This window comes from Musa acuminata, chromosome BXJ1-1, assembly GCF_036884655.1.
Source record: "Musa acuminata AAA Group cultivar baxijiao chromosome BXJ1-1, Cavendish_Baxijiao_AAA, whole genome shotgun sequence".
In the NCBI taxonomy this organism is placed as follows: domain Eukaryota; kingdom Viridiplantae; phylum Streptophyta; class Magnoliopsida; order Zingiberales; family Musaceae; genus Musa; species Musa acuminata.
This window is the reverse complement of record NC_088327.1, coordinates 3,403,082-3,422,195: the sequence shown is the minus strand read 5'-3', so window position 1 is coordinate 3,422,195 and position 19,114 is coordinate 3,403,082. Positions and strand designations below refer to the sequence as shown.

Sequence of the window (19,114 nt, the reverse complement as noted above, 5' to 3'; positions counted from 1 at the left end):
GAATTAAAGATCATGAATGAGAGAGACGATTGGTATGGGAGGACAGATGCACCCAACCTCGTCCAGCATCCACTGCTCTCTGAAATGAACTGGAAAGGGCCATCGTTCCCTGCCACGGCTCTGTTTCGTCACGGACGGCACAAACACCGACCACTGCACGAACTGAACGGCCATGTGCTTGCGAGGGAAAGAGAACAGTAACCCTAAGTAAATCACTGTGGCAATGGCGACCAAGTCTCGGATGCTATTTATTGACTCCATAACTTTACCGGCGTACTTCACTCACATGCCCCTCTTTTATCTTGGCAGATTAAAGGCTCCCATTTATTGTGGCAGGCAAAGCGATTAAGTCTCGGCATCTGATGAGACGCAAGTCTCGGCGCATCCGCTCGAACTCTCGATCCAAATCGATTGCTGTGGCCCGCATCTGATGCACCTCCCTTTAATGAACTGCGCCGGAGATTAATTCGAGGCATCCACAGGGCGTCCCATTTGATCCGGTTTGAGGACGCATTTATGAGCCCAACCGCAGCGGTACCCTCCACCAAGTGAATAAGAACATGCAATTTGAATGGATTTTATATGCATATGGGATATGTGTGTATGAAGGAAGGAAGGAAGCAGGAGGGGAGTAAATATTTCGTCTGGGTTGACAGCCAAACATGGTATTGTTGGGCATTCAAAGTGGTGGTGGTGTTTTTGCTCTTTTTATTGAAGGAAAATTTGCCGTTTTCTTTCTCTTCCAAAGTTGTGTTTCCAACTTTGATTTTTACCTCGTTTAGGCTCTCGACAAATTACTTTTTTCAAGAGTAGAAGAGAAGGAAAGGCCAAATACAAGAGTAAAAGGATTGAAATATAATATCATAATAAGAGTGATTAATTAGTGGTGGCTAACCCTAATAACATGTGTGGCAAATCTAATTTTTGAAGGGATATATGATTCAAATAATTATTTGTTATGTTACAAACATTTACTACTGATTTATATTATTTAGATTGACATAAAAATATGTATCCAATGTTATATTTAAAAAGGATTAAAAAACATATAATTTTTATTAATTCCGATTCAAATGATATGAAAAAAAAAACTTAAAGAGTTTTAAAAAAAATTCAAATGTATCGAAACATATTTCAAAAATTAATCTTTTCTGGGTCTTAACACAAAGATTTTAATTCTTGTCATGAAGAACATATATCGTGGCCATAGCACTGCTACATCTGTTTTGATATATAATATTTGGTCTTTATAGCTTTCCCAAGTGGAATGTTGTGACCGAAGCATCAACAATACTTGGAAACATGAATGTGCATCGTGTGGATGTCATCATAGCGGAGTTCAACAATGCAATCTTATTTCACATATTGAGATCCAAACAAAGTGTGAGAAGAATTCTAGCAAGGTTTTCTTGAAGGACAACAAAGTGGCTGCATTGAATCATACCATGCTTTATTTTTCATTTGATAATTCATGCTTCCAGTTAGAAATTTGCCTATGGTTTAGCTCCAGCTGTGACGCGTCTCGTGATGGACCGCATGGTTACAAACTCTTCAGCAGCTGAAGGATGGATTCCCACCTGACATAACAACCATAGCATTCGGGTTATATATCATATGTCAACATATGCATATAACTAGTATATTGTTCTGCTGCATCTCAACTCCTTATATCAAAATCTCACTCAAATATTTATCTAAAAAGGCAAGGCCATCGTCACAAATGTAAAATGTCTCTCTGGAAACCTGGAAGTTCTATTAAGTGTCTAATGTGGAAACCAAACAGTTGCTGCTTCTGGTTAACAACTGGATTGATCAAAGATTGATTATTCATTTATGAATGATGACATGGAACTGGTGGTAAAAGCTCCATGCCTTAGGTCAGAGTAGAAGTTCGATTTAATATATGGGTAACTTTTATGAAAAGGACTGAAATTTTGACTTACTGTGCTATCAAATTGTGCTTTAGTTGCTCCACATTTGAGTGCCACTGCAAGACCCTGTCAATAGCAACCAAAAGAACTCATATTATTAGTGAAAATAATGCAAAAATGATATAAAGGTTTAAGATCATCATTGAATACGAAGGTTTAAGACAAACCTCTGTGTAATTTTTGTAAAAAAAATGGAACAACTTCAGCAGAAAATTTTCATATGATTATGTGCAGATTCTTTATATCAATATCACAGGTTATGCTTGGTTAGACATACCTGCATAATTTCAGGTGCATCTGGTCCACACATGGATGCACCAAGTACTTTATCAGTCTCAGAATCAACGATGAGCTTCATGACTGTCTTTTCTTGCCTTCTGAAACATGAAACATAAGAAAAACTAAATGAGACTGGCACTAGGATAAAATAACAGATAAGTTTTGCCCACAAACTGGGTCACAACAATCAGACCATGACAAGCATGCACATTCATGAAAAAAAACGAATATACAGATTCCTAAAACACAGTATTTCTTCACATTACTCCATGGCAACCGCTGCGGTTTAATACTATCAGCTCATATATTTCATAGGTTATTAATGAAAACCATGCAAAGAAATGAACATTGAGATACCATGAGCAGATTGTTGGAGCACCATATTATAAACTGGAAATTTTATCTATTTTGAGAACAAAAAGAGACTGCACTGACCCAGAGATAGTGTTCTTCATAGGATTAAACGAAGATGTGTAAACGAGAATATCACTCTTTGCTTGTTCCAGAGCCTGCTGCTCGCTGAGACCTACTACTGAAAGTGGTGGAATGCTAACAAACAAGCATAACGCATTATGTCAAAACTTACATCAGAAAACTGAGAAAAGATAAGTCACACAGCCCCTTGAATAACAATAAATTTAATCAGATTTATCTTTAAAATAGTACAATGTGAAAACAAAAATATATAGCAGTGCTATAAGTGAACTCATTGCAAAAGCATAGACCAAAAAACTGTAGTGGCATGGAAGCAATATACAATCCCAAAAAGTGGCCTAATCAATTAACAGTATCATGTGAAAATGAAGAGCTGATACCATTTATGATGAGATTAGTGGATGCAGCTTGGTTGAAGTAACATGCAAAGTCAACACTAACACTGTTTAATTAGGGTTTTATCAAGGTTCGAACGTCACTCTGGTAAACTAACTGCAACCCTCTCTTCTTTTTTGTTTCAGTTGCTAAAGGATGAGTTATATAAATTAGCAAAGAGGATGGGAATAACTTTAGCCTACCGTTTAGATGGGTTTTCTTATCCTGACTTCTCAAGATTAAACTTCTTTAACCAGGTCAATTCAGGTGAAACCAATATATCACCAACTGAACCCTCCATAATTGTCAACCAAATGTAGCTGATGGGTTTATTTGGCTGGGAGGTATATAGCTCAGCTGTGGATACCAAGGTCTATTGTGGTGTGGTTAACTGCAAGTGTCCAAGCCACTAAAACTACAACTACGATAATGGTCTGAGATGATGCAATTCAATCTAATTGGACACAGATTAAGCGGTTGTAGCTCGTGTTAGAGCTTAATTTGCTAGAGTGCAAAGTGAATATACACAAGCTGATAACTTTCTAGCCAAAATTCAGTATACATCAATACGACACTAATCATTGCTGGCTTGCTGTCTCATCTCCTTGCATCATAGTACCATACTTTCAGTTGCTGCCCTAAATTAACAAAGGTCATCCATCCCCTACCTTAGCCTCCACCTCCTAGTCCACTCAAATTCTGACAAAAATATCCTAAGTTCCCCTAACATGACTTCTGCTTCTGCCTCTGCTGTCACCCACCTTAGACTTATTTTACCATCATCTCTGCCTTACAAGGTCAGCTATCGACTAACTGCCTTAGTTCTACCAGTGTACCTAAATAACTGATTTTTACTCTTACTGTGTCCTATTCAAGATCAATGGATGTTCAAAGGACATGCAGATGATAGCTACAACAATAAATAATAGTGAAAAATATTATAAGGCATGAAAAAATAATTAGCATAGTCAGATTCTATGATGTTTTAGTAATGACGATGTTCTTTGATTGTAATAAGTCTGTTTTTTCAGTTGAACTCAATCTTTATCCTTCTTCCCTTAAGGTCTTCCCAATAAACAGAGCATGAATTTCCTTGAAACGTGATGTTCTCTCTTAAACAATTTAAGGTGGATGTCAATCCCCTTGTTCTACAGTCAAATTCTAAGATTCATTACCACATCTTTGACATATTCATCATGGTATATAACATAGTGTGTCAATTATCTTGAGAAGATAGCAAGAAGCTACATTAAATGAAGACTTTTATTAATTTTGTATGATGTCAATACAAACAACATATAAAAAAATCAATATTCAAGTAAAACTAAGCTTCTCCCAAGCATCGTTCAGTAATATATCATATTAATAACTATTTACAAACCCAGGTTCTTCAAACATAAACACAAGATATTGAAAAAAATGACTAATTTGATGATTTTCACAGGCATTAATGTTAAATTAATGCCTTTAAAATTACATATTCTAAAAAGGTCAAGTACTTTGCACGTATGTTGCAGTTTAGTGATAACAGATAAAAAACAATAAAAAAATAAGCAAATACGGAAAGATGAGTTGCACTGGGGAGATTTGGTGAGAAAAAACAACCATAGAGATTCCAAATTTATAAGTCATTAGCAAAGATAGAAAAAGCAAAGGTCGCAGAACATGGAAAAGTTTTGGAGTAATATCATATGCAACTGTAATCATCCCAAATTAGAAGGTACTGACTTCAAAGAAGTAATGCTCAAGGAACAGACTTACCAAAACACAGCACAGGGTATGCTAATGTAATCAGGTTTGGTTGGCTGTCCACCAAAAACAGTTTTCTGCAACATTAACTACATATCAGTAATTGCTACAGCCAATCTTCTGCAAGATCAGTAATGGTAGCTATAAGAAGAAACAATCCATGTATGGAACAGAAGATCAAAAATGGTAATGTATATAAGAATAGATAATCCACTTACGGAAAAGCAAGTTCCTTCCATTAATGCCACAGGAGTCAGATTCATCCGGTTTGTAACATCACCAACAGCCCATATGTTGGGAACTGTCGTGCGAGAATATTCATCTACCTAGAAATGATGACAGAAGATGACAACAATTAGCGAAAATGTGAAGGATCCCATTATAAATTCATAAGTCTCACCAACATCCTTCTGGTTATACTGTCATTGCAGGCATGGTCCCACAAAATGCAAGTTATGCAAACAAGAAACTTAAAAGAACACATTTTAATATAGCTAATTAAAGGATCCAAATCCAACACTTCACTTTGAAAACAAAAAACAATCAAACATGTCTTTTATGTCATTGTATAGTAAGAATAAGTGTAGATGGCAAAAAAGCATTGAAAAGCAAGTAACCTTGATAGCTCCAGTTTTATCAACCTCAACACCAACAGCCTGCAAATTCAACCTTTTTGTGTTTGGAAGCCGACCTGCATTTCCCAATAAGACATCAGTAGGATATGGCCACAATGATATGCATTTCAGTCATGCTATGCCAAAGAAAAAGGAAAAGCATCTTTCATCAAACATGGCTGAAGGATATTCAGAATCCTAGTTCTGTCTGGATCAGGTGCAACACTATGCTTATCAAACCTTAGAAGATATGAGTGACTAAGAAAAGGACTTGATTATATCACTAACATTGCCCGTGCAAGAGAATAAGGAAACCAAGACACAATACAATATCAACCCCTGCTTATAAATTGCTAATTATATAAATTACCAATGTTATCTCTAATTTCAGACCCAGCACTCGAATTCATTACACTGTTCCATTCACTAGTGCCTTTCAATAACATCACTTTCATTTTGTTGATTTACTATGCTGACATTCTATGTGAAGGTTAGTTCTAAAAGGGACATAATTCATAATTGGTCCTTCCAGCATTTAACGATATCATGACTTTCACCATACAGATCCTTAATCATTATTCAGGTCAAAATGAATATTATATGATAATTACTTCCTTTCGAAGCTTCAAACATTACCCCAGATGGTCAGTGGCTCATTGAGCAAGCTAAGATGTCAAATTATCTGCAAGATCATATTATGTAAATTATGAAAAACAGAAATTGAGTAAACCTAAGCACCATAATAATTTGTGTGCATAAACTGATCACATAATATGCATATAACAAACATAAAAGCACAATTTCAGAGCATGGCAATCATAGATGTGTAACCAACCTTATTCTACGTGCATCAAGTGTATAAGTTAGCATCCTCGCACACCACCACAGCTACTCTATTGAATCTTAACATTATCCACATTTAAGGATCAAATCACCATCTAATCCATAAGCTGGTAGTCTCCAAAAGAAGAATGAGAGAATGAAAAGAGGCACATGCATTACTTCTACATGATGGATACAACTCAAGTCATAATTCTTCACATGATATGCCTAACTGAACTGGTAGAAAAAATGCTTCAGAACATTGTGGCAAACTAAAAGTCTACACTGATGCAAATAACTGAGTTCCTAATGTACTATAGGCTTAAGCATGCCTTTTTTCATGAAAATAGAAAGCATTCCCATCATACAGATAAAATTTTAGAAGTCCAAAGAGTTTCAGTAGAGGGTGAAGTTTCCAAATTGCTGTTTGACATTTACCTTAAGCAAAGTTTAGAACAATCTCTTTAATTTGAAAACCATGCCAAAAAAAGCTGTCATGTTTCTGAACCCTAGAACATATAGATATGATTATGAATGCCAATTAAACACAATAAGAATGGAACAGTTTCTTACCTGTTGCAAATAAGACAACATCTGCAGTAATTTCATCTCCATGGTCAGTCAGAACTCTTATACCATCTTCACCATTCCGCAACTAATATGAAATGGTGAGAGTTGAACAGCTTTAGAGTGAAAGAACAGAAGGGTGAAATTGTAATACTGTAAGACCAAACTAATAAATATTCTTTAGGTTAACTAAACCTCAGATAAATTTGTTCCTGGGTGCAATCTTATGCCCCTTCCTTCAAGGTTTTTTGCAACAACAGCTCGCATTTCATCATCAAAACCCCTGCAAAAAAGAGGATCAAACAGAAACAGTTACACACTACAAGATCACAAGAAAGAATGATACATTAATTTAGATATAGCAAAAAGAAGAAGAAATATTAAGAAGTTTACATCAAGTACTTAGACATTTTAGAAAATAGATGTTTGTTTGTCATACAGAAAGAACAAATGGATGTGTCTAGAAATTGTTTAACCAATTAGGATGATCTATCATCCGGCTTTTGGAGAACATTTAAATTTTTAATAGCTCAAAGATAATAAAAAAATCAAAATTAACAATTTGTGGCATTTATGCAATGTGTTTTCTAAAGCAAAGAAGAAAATTGAACAGGAATGTTGTTTTTAGATGTTAATACAAACAATATATAGTACTTTTAGGGTTTTCTAGCAAACAAGAAATGAAGGACCACCTCCAGATGTGCCCAAATATGCTGGTGTTCTGCAATAATTTGTCTCAAAAAACTGAATAGTTTTAGAGCCTAAAACTACAAGCAGTTTGTCTTCGGTACAGTTTAATGAGACTGTACAAACACTTTATGAAGAAGTGATGAATGACAGCCTATTAAAAGCATATCTTTAAAATTTTCTTCTTTAGTGCTGAAAAGGGTATGCTTCAAGTAATATTTAGTTCTTTCTTCAGAAACAACAAAGGTTAAATCTCCTTGAAAGAGAAGATATTAGATAAATGGCCAGAATAGTCATATAAGTAAATGACACCTTAAAGGCAATTCCTTGCGGTAAAATAAGTCTACTTCTGCACCCAAGCCTCGCCATATAGAAGCAAATTCAACAGCAATATATCTGAAACAGATAAGAACGAGTTAGGAAAAAACATGTACACAAAAATATTTGCTTTATGCATAAAATGAATACTGTGGGGCATATCCACATACCCTCCACCAAGTATCACGGCACGTTTTGGTAACTCATCTAGGCTTAATGCCTCATCAGAAGTAATAGCCAATTCCTGATATGCAAATATAAAAAGTAGGGCATGTCAGCAAAGAATAAAAACCTATAAGGGCTCGAGTAAACTAACAAATCCCTTATCCTACATGTTATCTCCTATAAAACAATCATATTACACTTACATGCTCAAAATATATTTTGAAGGACTAATACCATGTACAATTATCAAGTGTCACAGAAACAACTTCATGGCAAAAAGATCAGTGACAACTGAAAGCAGTTTAGAATCGACTGAAAGCAGATAATGTGGCTCACATTATCTTAACATACCAGAAGGCATACAAGAGGAACTTGGCATCTACTTTATAAAAAATATTTTCCAAATCCGATCACATTTTCAGATATGGCATTTAAAGTGACTGAACAGACAACGATATGAATCATGTGACCATGAATCATATACAATTAACCAACATTTAATAAATTTGATAAAGAAGAGGAATCCATGAATTTAATGTATACTAAATAAATGGTCCAACGGGAATAAGAATTTTCAAGAACATTTGGACATTTCTTTTTCTAATATAAGAAACATTTTCAGGACTCTTCCCATGAGCTGAACTAAAAACAGTCATCGGTAATATGGTAGATGTACAATTTAGAGTTGAAGACTTAATGGTGCATGGAGAGGTAGAGGGAGACTAGAATAGGCTTTACTAGAAACAATAGAATAAAAAGATATTTATATGCACTAAGGTTTAGTTAAATATGACACATTACACAGAGCTCAATGATGGGAAAGGATGCACATGGCCGGCCTCAAATAGCTGTTGTGAAGTAAAGCTACATGTGGCCAATGGATGAGTAATTGGCACAGTTGACTCTAGTAACACCAAACTCATTAACATGATCCTATACAATTGACACCAATTTCCTCGACTACATTTTTGTTTAGCTTTAATCACCTTGTGACACAAAATTTGCTAGGAGTGAAAATCATGAAAAGGTTTTGATAGATTTTACATATCAATATCCTAAAATATTTAATTTCATCCTCTCTACAGTTCTTCTGTTTATGCAAACACATACCCAATAAATGTAGAAACAAGAAATATATAGGCATCAAAACTTGCAAATCCACAAAGCAAAGGAGCTCAACTACAGAATTAGAGTATTGAGAATCGAGTCATCGACAATGTCAAAATGTCTGTACAACCCTTAAAACGCTAAAATACTAAAAGCCATATGTCCTTGTCTCTTGAAAATTGCATCAAGTGATTACCAATCAATTGACATAATTTAAAGTTGAGAGGCACATCTGCCATAGTTCCCATAGTTGAATCTATATTATACCATAGAATTTTAAACTTTAAGGGTCAGGAGAATTACCATTCTGCATATGTAATAAACCTCAGAAAATTTTCATTTCCAAAGTAGAGACATGTCCTACTTAAGTTCAGTCCCTTATATTATAAAACCAACCATCTAATTTTTGATGTTTAAGTCAGGATATACTCTACTAAACATCTAAATTTTAATATTTAAGTCAGGATATACTCTACCAAACATCAATGGTATATCCATTTTGGTGAATTTTATGTATAGGTAAGAAGCCACAAATTTCTTTTTCATTTTTTAAGCACTCAGGGTGCTTCATAATTCAATTAATGATAAAATCTACAATCCTGAACTACCAGTTACTGTTTTTAGGCTGGTATAATGCAAAGTATATCCATGTGTATAATAAATTGTTTAGTAACTTTAGTTAAGCAACAGGTATGCAAATGTAAACTACATCAGTATAAAGAGTGACCTACAATTCAATACCATCTCCAAGATGCCTAGTATGAACATATCATGCAAGAGGACCAGCAGTCATATAAGTTAGGATGTAGGCTTTAATATCAAAGATCACATCAATGCAAATTGTAAAAGAAATTTTTGGCTATGTTAAACTCTGGATTGTGCCTATGATAAAAAAATTATCATTATGAAAATCTTAATAGCACTAATCTTGAAACACATGGCATGCTCATGACTCACATTCACTAAAAGCTGTTTATATTCATACAAGGAGAAGTAAACAATAACATCAGACATTAACCACATGCAGATAAAGAAAATTTAATGATTTAGATATCAGACTGGACTAGTTATAGCGCAAGTACCTATTAAAAAAATTATATGTTACAATTTTGTCAAAAACAAAGATATAACGAGACAAACCTTTCCTGGAATATTTACACGCTGAGCACGACTACCAGTGGCAATCAATATATGCTTTGCTGAATACTGCTTCGTTGTACCATCCGCCTGCGTCACTTCTACTAAATGAGCATCTATCAGCTTGCCCTCTCCTTCAAACATTGTTACACCAGCATTTGATAATAACCTCTTGTATATTCCATTTAACCGAGTGATTTCCTGTGTCTGTATGTCAATCACAGAAGAGATCAGTAAGTCCTTAATTAAGATGATTACAATATAATGTTCAAGTCTATTTAACAAATATTTTGGTCTCCAAGGAGCCATAACCAGTTGAATCTACACACGAACATCAGAGATAGTTTAGTAATGAAACAGAACTATCAGTACAGGATAACATGCAGGTCATATCATCAAAGCATATGTGAATTATGTTAAGCAAACTTCAGCAGTAAAAGGGAGAAAGTTCATCAAATTGACAGGATTCAAAAAAGTATGTCAAAGTCCACAATAGAATGAATGTGTAGCTATTGATGTTACAAGCCAGCACCTAGTGGGACTGGGGCATATGAAAAAGTCCACAGATGAAAATAACATTAACAAAGTGCCATGTTGCAGATAGCATAATACATATGAGAGGTACATGCAACCTAGTCTTTCTTCGTTGTTGACAATCCATAAAGAACCACAAATAAAACTTCAGAAAAATAGAGTTTCAAATAACTTTAATGTAGTACAAGCTTCTGAGGTCATGTTGCAAAGTGCCACAGGCAAATGCTATAGAAATGGCACCACATGCAGTTTGATCTAAGCCATTAACTGTATTGAAGATGGCCACAGAATTCCATTGGTAACAAGAAGATGAGTCATTGGCCTGACAGGTTTACATACAAGAAAAACATAATTTCAAGGCCATAGAAGCTTGGTTATTGACTCTTATGAAATCTGCCATTCTGGTGAAAAGCCAAATACCAATTAATTGTTACAAGCTATTTTACATTATTTTCCAAATTCTAGATGAAGTAAAAAGCTACTTCAGAATTCATGCATCTGGATAAAACCACAATCAAGGGTTACAATCATACTCATTGGTATGAAATTCGCATGGATGAACACCGTCTCACTTGACACTGTATGCCAAGATTCGAAATGATAATGCACACCTATGCACAGTAAATTCAAATTTGTAAGGTCAATTCTATTTGTGAAATTGGTTCATGGTTACTTACACATCATGTTGTAGCCAAAGGGTGCAAACCACATACATACATGCGAAAGAGGATTCATAGCTTCCTTTAGCCAATGTTAATTTAAAGAGATATTAATGTAGATTAGCTATCTGAAGGTTAAACCATTAATTTGAAATTGTAAATGTAGTGAGTGTACATCATGGACAGCAGATATTAATAATACAAAGAAATACAGAGAAGAGGAGAAATCAGTGTTGCCTTAAAAAAAAGGGAAAATAGAAGTGGCATATAGAAAGAGGATAAAAAGTTCTGTTGTATTCTCAAAATAAACCACAAAACTGGCATTCCTGTTACAGTATTATTCCTTATGAAACATTGAAAATTCTATAAAACTACTAAAACTATTCCAGAACAGAAGCATCTAAGCAAGGTTTCAAAGTTCACCCATTTTAGTAACCTACCAGACTGGAATGGTACCAGTACACCAGGGCGTAATACTGACTTATACCACCCAGTATCATTCAAGTAAAGATCAAGGTTTGTCATACCGTGACATATCGCCTAGTATGGGCAGTACATATTGGTATGCCCTATCATATCATGTGTCGGTATGTCGGTACATACTGTACCAATGGCCAGTCGATACATCGATACAAACTGAAATGACAAACTATGGTAAAGATATTAAAAAAATTAAAATAAAAGCTATTGTAATGGTACCGACTTATATTTTTCAGTGTGGATACTTGGACAGGTGAATACTACATCATATTGACCAGTATGGTCCAGAACTAAATGCTTTCATATCATTATTTAGTAACCCAGTTAATAATGGGCAAACAAAAAAGATACTCAAGGAACCGATCAGCCAGTTCTGTCCTGACTCAAGCTGTAATCAACCAGCCCTATCAAATTGATGATAAAGACTCCTGAAGCCCATGAAAAAATAATGCATGGACCATTGACTCTATTAATAGATATAAAGCTGGATATGGATCCAAAATAATCCTAAAGCCTTGGACTGCATGCATAGACCATCCCCACCTAATGGGAGGCGAACAGAGAATGGAAGCAAAATAATAAGAGCATCATTCAAGTTTTTTATTCTGACCTTATTGTGCAAAAGTTTTTTCCAATTAAAGTCAACTTGATCACTGAGCTCCCACCCAAAATTTCTACAATCCTGTAAAGCAAAGGCCACCTTGACATGTTAAGCATCGAAAATCATATACTGTGATCCAAAAAGGTAAATAATGAATTTCCATCAGAAGGTGAAAATAGAGAACATGACAGTATAACTGTCATATAATGCAAGATCCTTGATTGCAGAACAATGAAAACCAAAATTATCAGTCATACTAGAAGGATTTCATGTACATAATAAACTAGTTTTGGTGTATTTGTTTTCACTATCTGCAGCTGTGCATATAAACAAAACATTTTTCTTCCCATTTCCTCCTTGAGAGTCAGTATATTCTGAAATTTAAGACCAAAAGCATAAATCAGGCATCACATATATAATGCAGCACCCCACTAACAGATTAAATTTAAACAAAAAATGTCGCAATATCCTTTTAAAGAACCACTTTAGAAGTCAGTGCTGGAGGAAAAGAAAGAATGAGAAACTAGTTTGCAAAAATCTACTCCAAACATATGCATCAAGCCACCGCAAACACAATTCAATTCCAAATAACTTCTTCTACCTTTCTGTTAAATCCTCCATAAGAAAGGTACACATACAATAAAAGCTGCAGGAAACAGGACATGCCAAAAAAACAATCATGACCATGACTACAATAATACATGACACGTATTGGAAGATAGTGCTTCGTTAAGCCTCTGCACCTATAACAAATTGTTGTTGTTTATCTTATAGAGAACCAAGGACATAGCAAAAGCTTTACCAAAACTTAGCCTTCAAATTTTAATTATGTGAAGAAGGATCAAGCAATGAAAACACCCATTCAAAAAAAAAAAGACAAAAACAAAGAGGTGTGCCAGAAAAGATATCACTGTGGCCATGCCCAGAAAAAGACAAAGGCATAACATAACTAATGTCAAAATTATTCATGATAATCTAGACAATTTGCAGGAAAATACAACAATATCCTGTAGTCAAGGCAACGATTATAGACACATAATAACCGAGACTAGAGGAGCCTACAACCAGCCTCCCAAATCCAATATCCCAACCATACAAAGAAATCTCACATTAACATATCTAACCATTCTGCAACATTGAAGAAATTAGAAACAAAGACAAACATTACATGGCATACCTGTCAAACAAGCCTAAAAAAGAGCGGTTCATCACCTAAAAAGCATAACCTCTAAGAAATCAACACATCAACACAGAGACCAATTGCATTTTTGATCAAACACAAGAGACAGCAGATTCAATAATATACAAGTGTAGAACTCATGCTATAGAACATGGTATAAGGATTAAAACAAGTAGCATATAAATAACAAAAAAGTTACACCCTACACTCAAATCATAAGATAAATGATGGTTCTTTCCCAAATATTATCAGGGTTCAATAAATTTAGGCCAAAAAGTATTTAAGGAACTGATAATGGCCAATTAGTTGATGTGCCTTGGGAGTTGGGGTCATGGTAAATTTGCTCCTTTGCAATCAACATGAATAGAATTAGTCACAAATATAGTCTCTACTTATAAAATTAAGGCTGCATATATTAACTTTTCCTAGACCGAGACCCAAATGATGTGAGCGTTGTGCACTAGAGCACCCTTGAAATGGTCTCAATCGATCGCAAGAACCATTATCACAAACTTCACATCCAGCATCAGGTTAGCACAGTCAATTTTTTTTATTGTGTGGCAGTGATTTCAATAGGCGCTCGGGCGCTCGCCTAGGCGCTCGGGCGAGGCGAGGCGAGGCCCAAGCGCCTCGCTTCATGTCCAAGCGTCTCGCTTCAACGAGGCGCCGCCTAGGCGCTCGCCCGAGCCCAGGCGCCGGGCGCTTCGGGCGAGCGCCCGGGTTAAACCAGGCGACCGAACCAGTGTTTTACGTTTGGTTCGGTCTCCGATGCTTTAGTTGGTTCAATCGAACCAACTAAATCACCGATAGGCTCCCTCTCACGATTTCCCCGACTTCCCCAACCCTAACACTCGCGATTTTACCGTCGAGATTTCTTCTCCGTTGTCGTTGCTCTCTGCTGCCGCTGCTATTGTCGCTACTCGCCGCTGCCACAATCGTCGCTCATCGCTGTTGTCGTCGCTCGCCGCTCGCAGCTCCCGCTCCCACTCCCACTCTCGCTATCGCTCGCCGCTCCCGCTCCCGCTCCCGCTCCCGCTACCGCTACCGCTCCCGCTCCCGCTACCGCTACCGCTGTGGTTGCCTTAGCAGCCTCGGTCTTCTCACACTCTTCTCACTATACTGTTAACAGTATATTAACAGTATACTGCTAACCATATACTAATAATAGTATTTTTATTTATTAGATTAATAATATATTATTTTGATTTTAATACTATTAATTTTTATTTATTTAAAATTATTGTTAGGTTTCAGAATAAATGGCAAGTGTACAGAGCAACTCAATAGATTTGATGTAAAATTTTATTGTTTTGATTTTTGAGACTTTTTATTAATATGACATTGTGATTTTGTACTAATTTTTTTAATTTAATAGCATATTTTTTATTTAAATAATTATATTAATTATATTATATATTTTTATATTTTAGCGCCTCGCTTCGCTCGGGCGAGCGCCTAGCGCCTCGGGCGTTTTTTGACCTTGGCGCCTTTTGACGCCTAGCGCTTTTTAAATCACTACTGTGTGAAAAATAATGTTAATTCAGTAAATATTTGTGAAAACTGCAAATAATAAATATTGAAGTACAATAACAAATGGGAAACATGAATACTGAAATTGTAACTTTAATTGTGACATACAAATCTATCTATGACATTCACAAATAGTTCATCTAATTTGTTGATGATTTGGGAATGATCCATACACTGATAATCTCGCAAATCAAATAAACCACAGAACAATTCACCCATGGAAGAAAATTACATATGATTCCCTAAATTTTTCAATAATGGTGAAATTCTATGAGCACCAATCATTCATCTTTTTTTCACACAAAAGATCATATGCTTGTGCCAAATGGTCCAAAAATATTTTTATCCCATAGTGCATCAGGAGTTCGGGACTAGAGAAGCCTAAACCAGCAGACAATATAAACAGCAACCGTTAACAGTAACCAGAAAATAAAGTGATGAAAATAGTTGGGAGCATGTGTACATTTATGGATAGAATACAAAGAACATAGGTGTCAGAAATCCCTGAAGCAGCTTCCTATTCGAATTACTGCCAGGGAGCAGAGATATAGGATATGCTTGCAGTCACATCTCACAAGCCAGAATTTGCTGAATAGCATAATATTGGGTAAAATTAGAGCAGTTTAAATATGTGGCCAAGATCATACCTCAAATTCACCTCTAAACTGTGCACCATAAACCAGAATCTTTTTAGGGACACATCCACGTATAACACACCTGAAAATCATATGAATTATGAGCAGAAAGTGCAATTTCTTAGCTTTCAAAACCTTCCTATCAAAAAGGAAAAAATAGAACAGTTCTAGCAAGCATAAACTATGGATAGGACTATAGAACACAAAGATTCTATAAACCAAAGGCACACGCAACTGACAGAAAATCACTGGAGTTTCTGTAACAAAACCAAACACGTGTGTGTTTCTATATCAAATCCATAAAAGAAGGAACCAAAGTTTATATATCGAAACCAAACACACACGGAACAGACAAAAGATCACTAGAGTTTCTATACTAAAACCAAACAAACGAAAGCAGGACCAAAAATAAAACTTACGTTCCACCAATTCCTCCAATGACTTCCGAGCTGATGGGATGAAAAGGAAGCTCACAAATGGCAACCTGCATCATGATTTTACAAGCAGGCAGGTGAAAATTCAAATCAACTACTAACCTACCCAGAAGAAGTCTGAACTAATGAACCAAATCGTATCAAACAGGTCAAATAAACTGAAGACTTGAAATCAAATAAATGTATGTGCAAAGTCAATAGATTTACTTCCCAAAGAATAATCTCCTCCAATAGCCGAGTAGCAATCCCACTTTGAAGCACAGACCACGAAGTAAATATCGAAATTAACAAAAGCAAACCAACAGATGCAAAACAGATAATAACTTTTTGCTATAATTGGACCGTGACCACAACACACTGGTTACAGCTATCCAAAGCTGGGATCTCTCTCTAAGCTAACAAATCATCATTCACATACTATATGTTAGTTTACACGATCATACAGACTAAAGACCAGCCAAACCGTCGATTATAAAACTCTCTCGAGATAAATAATTCCTCAAACGCACAAAAGATACAAAGTAAAGATTTTTACAAGGAAGAAAAAGAAAAGGGAAGCAAAAAGAGTCGTAATCCCTGACCTTGGCTCCAAAGGAAGCAGAAGTCCGAGAAGCGCGAACGCCGCCGCTTCCAGCCCCGATGACAAAGAGGTCGAAATCATACTGTTTCTCTTCTTCTATGGTCTGGCCGAGCTCTCCATCAATCAGCATCTTCCGCGCCATGACGATTCCCCGTTGATTCCAACCCCAACCAGACGAACTTCTCAAGAATGTTTCAGACCCGTGATCAAATGGATTCAGATGATCGGAGACAACGCAGAATTACCCAAAGGAAAAGAATAGCACGAGAGGCACGAATCCCGATCCCGACCCGATCGGCACTCCGTCAACCAAATCCACCGACTGCGAAGTAGGCAAACCGAAACTGGACTTCCACGGATAGGCAACAGCTCGATTTCGAGACGATACGATCGCTTCCATCGTCTCTTCCAAACCTATCTATCAAACGGCTCCTAAGGTTCCACGTAGTATTTACTCTCTGACCCATTTTCAATTTTTGCCCTCGAAATTTACCCAATGCCGTACCCGATTGTATGATTGGATGATAATTCGCCGCTCGAGGAGGCTCCACTGTGCCGAAACCCAGGGCGGCGGGCGAGACGTATATAATCAATCTCAGCCGTAGAATTTTCCAATGAACGGATGGGATGTCGCGATCAGGAGAATCACCTTAATAATTGGCTCTTCGGTCAATCAAATGGTCGAGTCTCTTTTATCGCATCACCACCGTTGATATCGCTGTGGAAGTCGATCTCGTCAAAGTAAGACTCTGCTTCGGAAGGGACCGAGAGAGGAGATTTAGTTTGACGTTGACTAGTAATCAAAGGTCGAAAACGTTTTAAATGTGGATGTTCATGTGGGGAAAATGTTTTAGATGTTGATGTTTATGTTGGATGAAGCCGTCGCGGCTGCCCTCATAGGAAAAGGCCATTGTCAATCTATGATACTCGTAGTTCTAATGAGAAGATTTTCGCATACCACTTGTTATATGTAATTCTAAAACTGAGTTTATTTTGATCGAGTGGTGAAAAAAATGATGTTGGAGGAAGAAGATATATGTTCATTCTTACATTCACAATGAACTCCTATCATCTTTTGAGGTATTACAACAATTTTCACAGGTATTTTGCTTCCTTACAAGATAATCTTCATCAATCCAAAAATATCCATGACCATCTATTACTAAATTAAGTTTATTTTCAACATCAAAATGATAGGACAACTTGATCCTCCAAATGGAGGGTGGATAGCCATTGGATAGGGCTCCTCCTCCTAGATTTAGCCAAATGCTGGAAGACATCATCAGTGAGAACATTTGTAAGTCTCAATCTCAATGATACACTATATTCATGTATTTCTCTCCCCCCTCCCTTTATTCTGCCTTTACTCTCTATCCTTTATTCTACTGCTATGAACTATTCATCTATGTTCTGGGTTCCAATCGGATACAGCTAAATTTTGATCTATGTTTCCTTGATTGTTTATCATGATTGATGGTTTGATCTTGGTCAATGAAGCAAACAGTAGAAGACCAACTTACCAAGTTTATATCTTCAATAATACCACCTCTTTCAATGATATATTGGGATATGTGTACAAAAGCAATTACCACTGCTACTGGTATTTGCAGACTGATGCTTCACAAGGAGTCTCTCATGAAGAAGAAAACACAAATGTGCAGGTCCATTAAAATTTACATAATGATTTGTGGCTTAAGGCCGCAATAAGGACACAAAAAAAATCTCATCTTGACCATATATTAGTCAATTGAAATTTGATAACCATGCCACAGAAGAAGAGAGTGATGGCAAAGGAGGAACAGAACCAGTGTTGAACAGTGAGGAGAAACCTCGCTACCTGTTTGAGACTGGGTTGGGGCCGCTGGGGACCTCATGCTCGGTTTCTTGGAACTTGGAGGTGGTGGTCGAGGTGGAGTTCTTCGGGTGCAGCTTCATGGACTGAGATGTGGAAGGAAACAGCAGGCGCCGCGCAGAGGAGGAGACCACCGAAGTCTTCAAGCGGTCTGTTGTTTGAGTCAGTGGCAGGAGAAAGAGGCACAGGAGCAACCAATACAGCAGCACATGTGATCTCCACATTCCTTGTTCTTTTGCCATGCAGGGATCAGTCGCAGCACCAGTAGCCCACGAGGAGACAGCATCCATGAACCACTTGAACCAGCAACGAGGGTGAGCTTTCAACTCAGTAGCAAAGAACGTGCTGATGAGAAGCAAGGCCAAAGCTTTAGACATGAAGTAGGGAGGTAGGGAGGGAGGGAGGGAGGGAGGGAGGAAGTTACATGACTACCCCTTTCAGTC

The 19,114-nt window shown here is 36.6% G+C and overlaps 1 protein-coding gene across 1 annotated transcript; it reads right to left on the bottom strand.

The window, feature by feature from the left end:
* Positions 1-1,330: 1,330 nt before the first annotated feature.
* Positions 1,331-17,242, bottom strand: LOC103988968 (glutathione reductase, cytosolic). Its single transcript, XM_009407677.3, has 16 exons — positions 16,821-17,242; positions 16,225-16,289; positions 15,818-15,887; positions 12,470-12,541; positions 10,190-10,393; positions 7,948-8,021; positions 7,772-7,855; positions 6,968-7,055; positions 6,779-6,860; positions 5,387-5,460; positions 4,988-5,095; positions 4,782-4,846; positions 2,646-2,759; positions 2,209-2,308; positions 1,944-1,997; positions 1,331-1,577 (listed from the first exon to the last, which is right to left on the bottom strand). Exons 1-16 carry the CDS (start codon positions 16,959-16,961, stop codon positions 1,494-1,496), a joined length of 1,479 nt encoding a protein of 492 aa, XP_009405952.2. The 5' UTR covers positions 16,962-17,242; the 3' UTR covers positions 1,331-1,493.
* Positions 17,243-19,114: the final 1,872 nt, after the last annotated feature.

Excerpts from the sequence above, each read along its gene's own strand:
- LOC103988968 (XM_009407677.3), bottom strand. The coding sequence starts at position 16,961 with ATGGCGCGGAAGATGCTGATTGATGGAGAGCTCGGCCAGACCATAGAA. Across the intron at positions 16,290-16,820 it reads CTGCTTCCTTTGGAGCCAAG|GTTGCCATTTGTGAGCTTCC; the intron begins GTCAGGGATTAC and ends ATCATGATGCAG. Across the intron at positions 2,760-4,781 it reads ATACCCTGTGCTGTGTTTTG|CATTCCACCACTTTCAGTAG; the intron begins GTAAGTCTGTTC and ends CTTGTTTGTTAG.